Here is an 11,276-nt window from a genome sequence, read left to right as displayed (position 1 = left end):
TGCTGTTTTCCGCTGGACACAGAGAATGGATTCTCAGAATTCTGCATGAAGAGTCTCAGTGTTTTCTTAGCCGGCGAGTGGACCCCAGACCTCGCAACCACAAAGGGAAATATGGGCTCTCTCTCTCTCTCTCTCTCTCTCTCTCTCTCTCTCCACCTGGCTCTAGAGAGACTCAGAGGCCTGAGCCTCCATTAACAAAGGGGGACGGGTTCCTAATGGAGGTATAGCTGAGAATGTGAGAGTGTCTTCTCTGCACGCGGACAGAAGCAGTCTTTCATTGTTGCTTGGACTGTAATGTCGGCTTTTGTCTTTGTTTGAGATGTTGATTTCACATGTTTTCTGTGTTTGGCGACGTCTTCTTCCATCAGATTTTGATTCTGGGATAAATAATTCAGAATGTCTTTTACGTACTGTTTTTGATCGGTCAGGCAAAGATGGACATTTACCTGAGCAGAAAGAGAAAGAATGAAGGTTCTTTGGATGCTGATGTTTAGGTTATTTTATCCTAACAGTTTGTTGATTTCTGGTTCTTTAGTTTAATAAAACACACAGTGGAAGAGTTTGAAAGTATTTTGCATGCATTGAGTTTTCTGTCTCTTTTCCTGTGCAGACGTGATCTCTCCCACTCACTTCAACCCGTACTCCCGGCGGCTGACGTTTGACGTGTCCTCGAAGGAGAGGAACGCCTCCAACCTGGTGAAGGCGGAGCTCAGGATCTTCCGTCTTCAAAACCCGGGGGCACGAGTGTCAGAGCAGAGGATCGAGCTGTACCAGGTACACGACCGTCCTCACACTGTCCAACCATTATATAATGAGACGAACAGGAGGAGTTATCCTGCTCATCAGACAAATACATCTCTAATGAAGACATCAGTCAGCAGGGACTCGGGTTGGGAATGGGAGGGTCGCTGGTCTCGATCAAAGTCTGGAAGTTTGTTGGTTTGCTGTTTGGGATTTTGGCCGATGTGTGTGAGACGCCTGTCTCTCAGAAAACTCAGAGATTAATAAAGAAAAACGTTTTGTTAATCTCTAATGTTTACACCTCGACTTTAAAGAGTAAAATTATCTCCTGCTCTACATTTAACAGTCATATGTTTACGCCCTCCTCCCCACACACACACACACACACACACACACACACACACACACATTTTTTACACATCTCTCCTCCTACCTTATTAAACATATTAAAAACCATACTGTGCCTCCTGTAAGTGTGTGTGTGTGTGTGTGTGTGTGTGTGTGTGTGTGTGCAGCAGCTGGTTCACATGTTCACAGTCAGATAGTCCTGACAGCAGTACTGCATATGAGCTGACACACACACACACACACACACATAAACATCATGTGAACACATACACACACGTCATGTGAACAGACACACACACACACATCTTATCCAAACAGTTTGTGCATGAGGGAGGACGGGACAGGCCGGTACAGAGAGCTGATAATGTCCAGCTCATACATCACACACACACACACACACACACACACACACACACACACACACTTCAGATCTTGCAGTTATATCTGTCCTGCACAGATTCTCTTTACACAGAAACAACATCTCTTAATCAAGTCAAAACATTTCCTCCTTCTGTGTTTGTAAAACTTTGTTGTTGACGGCGAGTCGGTGAACAGAAAGTCCATAAGAACAGTTCAACATGTAGCAGCATGGGTAGATAACACCTGTTGGATAGCGGGAGCTATTAGGGGTTAAATGTCTTGCCCAAGGACACATTGGACATGCAGCTGCAGGAGCTGGGGATCGAACCCTCCACCTTCCAATTTAGAGACGACAACTCTACCAACAGGACGATTAGAAGAGAGACGCCTGTAACAGCTAGCATAGCCGATTAGCAGCACACCCAGTCCCCAGATAAGAGGCTGAACTTTGATCCGTGGACTTAATTTATTTTACTAATTGTGATCATTCAAAGGACCAATCATAAAGCTCGATTATTGCAACCAATCCAGTCCAGAGCTTCTTCAGACAAAAGGCTCTTCTCCTCACACGGCTTGGCAGTGCCGGCAGGTAAATGGAGTTCGGGAATAGATTTTTTTCTTAAACAGAGAAAAAAATAAGCAGACAATAAAATCCCTCTCCCTGATCCACCACATGAATAAACCTCCTCATCTCCGGCTCCGGATTCTCTCTCGCTGTTTTTGTCCGAGCCTCGGCGTCTCCTCTGTCGAGTTTCCCACACAGGAGAAAAATCTGCAGGAAAAGTGTTTTACACATTAGTCTGATATGGGCCAACATCAACACATGGATCTGAAGGACAGCAGAATAACAGCAGCCTGTCCAGCATCTGGTTACACTCTCACAGCTCCTCCCAGACCTGACTAATCAATCACAGAGAAGAGCGCAACCAACGCCTCTAACAACAAAGACACCTCGGCTGTCTCTTCTCTGCTTGTGTGTTTGGATGGATATATACGCTCCAGCCCTTATTGAGGCGAGCAGCTGATTGTGAAAAAACAACAGCACCATCAGAGCCCTTCATCCTTTTTATCAGCTGGAATCTATGAAATGAAAAGTAAATCCTCCGTCGTTCGCTCTGCGGCCTCCACAAACCAAACATGGCTCTGCGCTCTGACTGCTGTCTGGATAAGAACCTTTAATACATCAGATACGCTGTCACGGCTGTTATCAGCAAGTTAGATATTTCAAAGACAGTCACGATAACTTCAACAGGAACTCGGTTCACAGTAGCCGACAGAACCAGCAACGTCTGGCGTTTAAAAAAAACACAAAAACAAAATGCCAAAGTGTAAAAAAACAACCAACTTTTTCCTATCTTCACACACACACACACACACACACACACACACACACACACATCTTTCGCTGTACGTTTCACAGCATTTCACAGAGGAGACATTTGCTGCATCAACTATTTCACTGACGGCTCGGGGAGGTTCATATTTCACATAGGACACTTCACCTCTCTCGGTATATTAACAGGAGAGAAACATCAGTGGACATCTTTCACTCTCGTTTCTCTCCTTGGGTCGTTCACCAGTTCACTGATCGTGGAGGTTTCATCCAGGGGAGACACAGGCTAACAGTGTACTTGTATGTGTACATGTGGCTGACGTCGAATATGAATCTGTGGCTGCTGTGATGAGAACTTTATCCCTTTGTACGTGTGGCACTGGGACATAACCGCTAGGCCATCTGACACCCCTGGCTGCATTTTCATTTCATCAAGAATTAAAAACAAGACATGTGCAGCGTTTAGTTTTTTTATTTCTGTCATGCAGCCCCTCTTTGTTTTGATGTGTCGATGTATATATGTGAGAGTAAATGACAGATTTGCTCTTACAGTGGGAATGCACCACACACTGACTTCTGATAGCATGCTCACAGTTAAAAGAGGAGGTCATTGATGGTCGACCTCACATCTCTTGGTCCCGACATGTGATTATTCAAACCCTGAACAAAATCCCTTTAAACTCCAACAGAAAGGTTTTAGTGTCCTTACGTCGACCACACTTTAACCTCTGACCTGACGCTCAGATGGTCATGTCATTTAAAGATGATCCACGTCCAGGTCCAGGTCCAGGTCAGGGGACAACCAGACTGTGGGTCGCAAACTTTGACCCGTCCTGTTTTGTCTTCAGATATTAGGACACAAAGACCTGGCGTCCCCGACGCAGCGGTACATCGACAGCAAAGTGGTCCGAACGCAGACGGAGGGAGAATGGCTGTCGTTTGACGTGACGGAGGCAGTGAGTGAATGGCTGAACCACAAAGGTGAGACAAACATCACCGTCACCCTGTCGTTGATTCTCTTGTTTTCTTCTGCCACGTCACCTTCATTGTTGTTTGTCCACAGACAGAAACAGTGGATTCAAGCTCAGCCTTCACTGCCCCTTCTGCACATTTGTACCGTCCAATAACTACATCATTCCCAACAAGAGTGAGGAGCTGGAGGCACGGTTTGCAGGTTATTTCACTCAAAACACAATGCAAACAAAACACATCACTTGAAGTCAACGAAAGACGATTTCAAACCAAAAATCTTAAAAGGTGTATCTGGAGAAGACGAGTGAGGCCCTCTCTGTTGTGTTTCAGGTATCGACGACAGCTTCATCCACAGCGGTGATCTGAAGGTTAAGAAACGCCGGCACAGCGCTCGTGCTCCACACCTGCTCCTCATGCTGCTGCCTTCATACCGGCTGGAGTCCCAGTCCCAGCACAAGACCCATCGATCCAGGAGAGCTCTGGACGCCGCCTACTGCTCCAGGTGCTCGCCGGGAATGAGATTCTCTGGAGTTTCCCCCCCCCCCCCCCGACAGTTTGACTGACTCATCGCTGCTCCTCATGTCTTTGCAGGAATGTTCAGGACAACTGCTGCTTACGCTCTCTCTACATTGACTTTAAGAAGGACCTGGGCTGGAGGTGGATCCACGAGCCAAAGGGCTACGAAGCCAACTTCTGTGCCGGGGCCTGTCCGTATCTGTGGAGCGCCGACACCCAGCATTCAAAGGTAAAGTAAGAGAACGATCCGTCAAAGGTTTCCCACAAGCGGTACCTGAGGTGTTCTTCATGGTACGCCTGTGATTCTTATGTTCCAGGTTTTAGGTCTTTACAACACAATCAACCCTGAAGCTTCGGCGTCGCCCTGCTGCGTCTCCCAGGACTTGGAGCCCCTCACCATCCTCTACTACATTGGCAAGACCCCCAAAATAGAGCAGCTCTCCAATATGAAGGTCAAATCCTGCAAGTGCAGCTAGGAGCCCGAGAAGCTGACCGGACTCTCCCTGCCCCTTCATGAACACAAGACCGACAGAGAACTCTGGCTACATACAGGCAAAGTGTGTGTACGCCCTCTGATTCTACTCTCAGCAGTGTTTCCACACACAGGAGCGCCGTGTTGGGCATTACAGTTCACATCATAAATGACGAGTGCCGTCATAAAACCACAAACCCGACTTTGACCACCGCCAGAGTTTACATTACGTTCGGCTTTCAGAGCATTCGGAGATGGAAGAACACCAGTGTGGTTGTCTGTCGCTGCAAACGTCTGGATGACGATGTTTCTGTGTGGCCAAACAAACCACACTGAATTCTGTTGGATTACGGTCCTACAGCAGCTGAAAAAAACCCATAAATAACAGACAATTTTTCATCAAGGACCTGGGCAGCTTTACAGAACCAGACTTTTTAGATTTCTAGGAGAACTCACTCCACATCTGGCTGCTGACAAGAATTTATAAAATTGCTTGAAAGGAATGAAATCAAATTGTACCGTAGACTGTATATTTGAAGTGGACGTAGCCACCTATTGGTTTATCCATATCCTTTCTGAAGTCATGAGTTTGGATTTAGGCCGACTCCATTTTGGTTTTCAGTGCGAGAAAAGATGCTAAAGTGGGCGAGAGGATGGATACAAGTGCAAACACAAATTACACACAAAGCCCCGCCCCTAATCCTCCCTCCTACAGAGCTCAACAGTTTGGTTCTGAAAGTAAAAATCCCATTCATTTTCTCCATTGCAGATTTGGTTATTATCCATAATGTCTTATCCATCCAAGGTCGACTGAACACAAGTTACCTGAGTGTGAAACGTTGGTATACACTCACAAGTTTGCAACCCTGTTTTGGGAAAGTATGGTTGCGATCTCCGGGGAAAAAAACTACACTTCCCACAATCCTAGAGTGTCGCGGTGACATTTCTGCGATAAATCAAATGTGTTATAGTCAGGATTAGCTTGGTAGCAGTTTATGCTCCAGCATTACAAAACTGATTTGAGGATGTTCTGAAATGTCAATGGAGGATTTAAAAGGGGAAATTTACTTCCGGAACAAGAACCACTGAAAACATGTGCGGTCACTGTTGAGCTTCATTTGACTCCTTAATGGCACCATAATTGACAAAATGTCAGTCATGCAGTGTTTGAAAAAGAAACTAGAAACCAGCTCACCAAATCAGCAGAGAGGTCGGATGACTTTCTCATAGACCTCTACAGAATCTGAGTCTCCCTCTGCTGGACGTTAGAAGAATGCAGGTTTAAGACCCTTCTAAAAAAAAGGCTATAGTGTTAAAAACCAAGAGGCCACGCCCACTTCTTCTATACAGTCTATTAAAAGCAGAATGTGATGAAGCCAGTTCAGTGCCTTTGTAATACCCATAATGGCCACTTGATAATAGTTTGGACGTATTTGACTGTGTGTTGATGTAGTTTTAAAAAGTAGATCAGAAAATGTGTCTGTATGAGTTAGCGATGACTCGCTAATATCAGCCACATAAAAGGAAAACCAGATTTAAGAACAACATTTAGAATATGTTTAAGATTATTTAGAAAAAGTGAAAAAAAAAAAAAAAAAACTATATGCAAGTCGTTATTTTTTTAACTATTATTAAATGTCTGGGTCACTGTGACGAGCAAACAGACGGCCTTGTTATATTGTCAGTTTTCTACACGAGGCTGGCTGCACACGAGACGGTGTTAGGATCCGACCCCCGACGCGATGGGGGCGTGGCCTGATTCAAGGCTTTTTTCGCAACTGGTTATTTTATTATTTTAAAATAATCCTCGAGTGTGAGGTTTGAAAACGATTATTTTGATGTTTTGAAATGGGTCTGAAACTTCCCGATCTGGAATCATAAAAACCAAACATGTTGGATGTTTACGCTTCCAGATCGGGCTTCTCCCAACGAATAATAGCCAATGAGAGCGAGCAGACCGGGAAGCGTCACCAATCAGATGTTGCGCTCTTTCACGGCGAACGAACACGCCTGTACCGTCTTCTTGGACGGAAATTCAGCCATACATGTTTTTGTTTTTCGCTACAAAACAGAACGCACGCCAGCTGACGACGCCAACCGTCCTCCATATTTGTTCTTCCTCTGATGTCACGTTTGACCAATCTGTGAAATCTCGTGTCTGCCGAATCGCCACTGTTTGAACGCTTCAACAAACAGCAGGTGTGTGGCCGAGTGGTCCAGTTTGAAACAGTCCTCATGTCGGTGGTGTCCTACGTTTTTTTTTTTTTTTTTTTTTTTAATCCTTTAAGATGTAAAAACCGTCTCGTGTGTGGTCAGCCGACGACAGTGAACCGGTCTGCAGAAGATCAAACTCTGAAATCACCTTCAGCTGGAAGAACACACAAGATGTAATTAATCGTTAGCAGTGGTTTTTAAAGTCATGCTAATATATGAACTCTTCTGTTTCTGACACCACTGCACACATACAGTTCATGCAGAGACACACACACACACACACACACACACACACACACACACACACGTCGTCCGTGTGCCTGCGTCACCTCACACACTCCTCACACACACACACACACAACATAAAGACAAACACTGGAAGTATAAACGTCTATATGTGAATTAATCCTGAAATAACACCTCCTCAGCCCTCTGCAGTGTTCACTCCTCCTTCTCCGTACATTTATACATAGATAGATATACTTTATTGATCCTCATGTCGGGGTTTTTCTTCTATTGTATCTCTTTTTCTAAAACTGTCCATGCTCTGTTATCTTTGTAATTATTAATATTTATGATGTTCTGGTTCAGCGTCCTGTAAATTCTGACCCTGTAGAGAGCGGATAGGTCGACCTTCACACTGCTGATGTTTATTATTTGTTTTTGTTTTGTTTTTTTTGTCAGATACAGAAAAAAATTATACATTTAAGGGAAGAGGAATACATTACATAACTCTAAAGAATCTTTTGGGGTTTTTATTTTCACAAAGTTCTCGTTTCTGCTCAGTGTTAATTCATCAGCAGTTTGTTTTCTGTGTGTTTTGACAGCTCATTCATCTCCATAGAGCCGGATTGAAACTTTACTGTAGACGTCACGATCAGGAGGTTACAGTTTGTGGTCATTTCTTACCCAATGTCGACATTTCATAATGAGCTCAACCGAGGAGGCTGCCGACCTTCAGAAAGGATCGAGCCGTGTGCTTCATCATTTACTTTATTATAATGACAGCGGAGATCAAACCACACATTTTAAAGGTGCAGCCAGTAGAAATGTTCGTCGCAGCTTGTAAACTCATCGCCTCCTGAAGTGCACACTCACTGTAGGACGTCGTGTGTGCGTTTACTGCTTGTACCTGCACTGCAAGCTACTGCATGCTAGCACAAGCTAACCACCAGCGAGGGGTTAACGCAGGTTTCAACAGAAAGCAGGCCAACTCTGCGTCCATGAGTCCATGCTAACACAAGGTTTACCCTCGTTTTAGAACAGGCTGCTTTTCAGCTCACTATTATCCCCCCCATTGACTCAAGCTGAATTCTCCAGGTATTATCCTGCTGCGTTCTCACATCAACTCAGACTTGTTGTGGAAAAAAACACTCTGGCAGTCAGTGATGAAGTCAGAGCAAAAAACAAAAAAGTGGCTGCTTGGTTTCCACATGCATCTCCTCCAGTAAATATCAGGAGCTTTCTGCGAGTGTGAAAAAAGCCCGAACAGTCCCGACCACGCATGTGCTGCACGGAGGCCGAGAAGTTCTGATTAAGACAGAAGCTGCTTTTAAAAGTCAAACGTTTTCTTATAGCACATTATGTAGAATCATCAGCATGAATTCTTTCAACACATACAGCAGCTATGACAGATTATTAAAACTAGAAGTCACCAGATGAAATAATCCTTGACAGAGATTCACCTGTTTGCCACCAGCGGCAGGATGTGACATCACAGTCAGGCTCATTCAGTGCGCCTGCTTTTAGCTAAATCTCAGAACTCAGTGATAATGATGAAATCAAGCGTCGTGCTTAAGCTCATGTGAGAGAGGGGCGGAGCTAACCTGGACAGGTTGACGCTCAATCACAGCTGCAACAAGACACGGATGGAGGGAGAGAAAAAGAAAAAACAGGTATCAGTGACGATCTGGGCTGATCCCATGATGGCACGATGTTTGAACATGTAAGGCTTTCCTCACAGTCAGAGCTGCATGTGTTCTCACTCAGAGATATTCACAATAACATCCTCACTGTCCACCACTGTAACTTCAGATATCAACAACCTCATTTCTCCAACAACAAATAACGTCATCAAAGGTTTTCAGTTTCACAAATCACTAATGTCTTTTTTTTTTTTTCGATGCAGAATGAACGTTCAACGTGTCTCTTGGTGCTCGTTGTCATAAACAAAGACAATATCCAGATTAATGTTTCATTTTGAGCATCTGAATTCAAATGATTCAACGATTGTTCAGATGTGAAATCAACGTTTTTTTATTTGCACCAAAAAAGACAGTTACACAAAAAAAAGAAAACTTTAAACTTTAGAATAATAAGTGCGGGAGAGGTTAAAAAAAAAACCCAATATGGACTTAATAAAGGACCTTCCCAAGAAATATAGAAAATAAATCAACAACCATAAGAGAAAGCAAAAAAATAATAATAATAAAAGAAAGTAATACAACCATTTTAATAGCACACACTTGAGTCAGAAGTAAAAACATGAGTGTGTATAAAAGTAAAATAATTAAATTTAAATAAATGAGTGTATGAGCATGTAAGGAGATAAAGATCATGATCCCTCTTTGAGGGTCTCGGTCTTGTCTTGGTCTCAGACTTGCGTGGACTCCGGTCAAAAGCACCACTGAAAGTTTATTGTCCCACATGATCGATGTGATTAGAACGAAAACGCAGCTTTCTAACAAGAACAAATCTCTTCATTTCATTTGGCCTGACACGCCCACTGCATGTGATATGAATGGTCTCGGTCTCGCCCTGCCGTGGTCTTGGTCTTGACTTGGTCTCTTTCGGTCTCGGGTCTGTCTTGGTCTTACCCTCGAGGTTCATTCTGCACAGGAGCAATGACGCTGCAGATATCTGAAAAGGTGCATGTGAAAAGTGACGTCAGGGCGCCGTCTGGCCCGCTGTTTGTGTCGTGCGCATCATAAACGGAGGCATCGTCGCTGCAGCTGTGGGTTCAGGTCAAGCATCTGCACGCCGTGCTGCACGCCATGCTGCACGCCATGCTGCACGCCGTACTGCACGCTGTGCTGCACGCTGTCTCTTCCCAGCATTTCCTCCAAATAAAAATCCTTCCAAAATAAATCTTCAAAAAAAAAATCTGTTTGAGTTTAAGGACATTGTGAATATCTGAAATTACGATTATGCATAGGAAGAATATTATTATTATTATATCGTCTTATTGGAAGAGCTGCATCATTTGGACTCCGTCTAGCTTTTCATGTTAAAACTGCTCGCCATCCTACCGCCTTAATTTGTTCCCCATATAAACGTCAGTTTGACATCAGTGTGTCAAAAGGATGATTTTCTTTCTTGCAGATAACAGAAGTTGCACTGATGCAGATTTTATTTCTCGTTGTAGAAAAGTAAACCCCCCCCCCCTCCTGTTCCTCTGTCACAATAGAGCTGTGTATTAAAGTTTATATGTATTTGTTGTTACGATGAGGGATGATGATGACGATGATGAAGAGCCCGTGCTGAAGTGTAACACACACGTGGAGCTCTGCTGGTAAATAAATTATTTAAGTCTGAGGGGATCCTGATGTTCTGCGTTTGTTTGGGTCTCGTTTGTTTGTCTGAAGTGAAATTGAATCCGAGCTCTGCAGCGTGCGGCCTCCTCTCTGGAAACTTTTACTCCTCTTCTCTCTCCTTGTCATCCTCTCTCTCTTCTTCCTCTTTACTCCTCCTCAGACGTGACAGCCAGGCTCAGGTTAGTCCATCGGGCCTCATAACAGCACATGAGATCAAAGAGTGTCTGTTTGGTTTCAAAACTAGAGAAGGGCCGCAGATGCTCATGTGTGTGTGGTCTGCTGTGGACACAAACAGGTAATGTGGACAATGTGCTGAGAAGTATAAAATGTCCCTCTGTTGTTTTCATCACCAGGAAGTACGTTTGTCCTGAAATGATTTCAGAGCAGAATCAGGTCAGACTGAAGACGTGTCTCTCACTTTCTCTGTACGAGGGGTTAGGACTTCATGGACTTCATGGACTTCATGGACTTCATGGACTTCATGACTTCATGGACTTCATGGACTTCATGACTTCATGGACTTCATGGACTTCATGACTTCATGGACTTCATGACTTCAGGACTTCATGGACTTCATGACTTCATGGACTTCATGACTTCATGGACTTCATGACTTCAGGACTTCATGACTTCATGACTTCATGACTTCATGGACTTCATGACTTCATGACTTCATGTTTTCATGGACTTCATGGACTTCATGGACTTCATGACTTCATGGACTTCATGGACTTCATGGACTTCATGACTTCATGGACTTCATGGACTTCATGGACTTCATGACTTC

The 11,276-nt window shown here is 44.1% G+C and overlaps 1 protein-coding gene across 2 annotated transcripts in view; it reads left to right on the top strand.

Moving 5' to 3' along the window:
- Positions 1–10,490, top strand: part of tgfb2 (transforming growth factor, beta 2) — a 34,508-nt gene extending 24,018 nt beyond the window's left edge. The window contains exons 2-8 of one of the 2 annotated variants that reach the window (XR_013779174.1): positions 611–774; positions 3,631–3,763; positions 3,846–3,956; positions 4,085–4,256; positions 4,346–4,499; positions 4,588–9,025; positions 9,085–10,490. Coding sequence is in view for 1 of the 2 variants with exons in the window: in XM_079344910.1 (XP_079201036.1) it covers positions 611–774; positions 3,631–3,763; positions 3,846–3,956; positions 4,085–4,256; positions 4,346–4,499; positions 4,588–4,746 (893 nt within the window). In the remaining variant the exon portion in view is untranslated. Of the gene's footprint in view, positions 1–610; positions 775–3,630; positions 3,764–3,845; positions 3,957–4,084; positions 4,257–4,345; positions 4,500–4,587 lie in introns of both variants that reach the window. The other variant, XM_079344910.1, reaches the window with a different exon arrangement.
- Positions 10,491–11,276: the final 786 nt, after the last annotated feature.

This window comes from Symphodus melops (assembly GCF_947650265.1).
Source record: "Symphodus melops genome assembly, chromosome: 5".
Classification (NCBI taxonomy): Eukaryota; Metazoa; Chordata; class Actinopteri; order Labriformes; family Labridae; genus Symphodus; species Symphodus melops.
The sequence above is the reverse complement of the archived record's forward strand: the minus strand, read 5'-3'. Positions and strand labels throughout refer to the sequence as shown.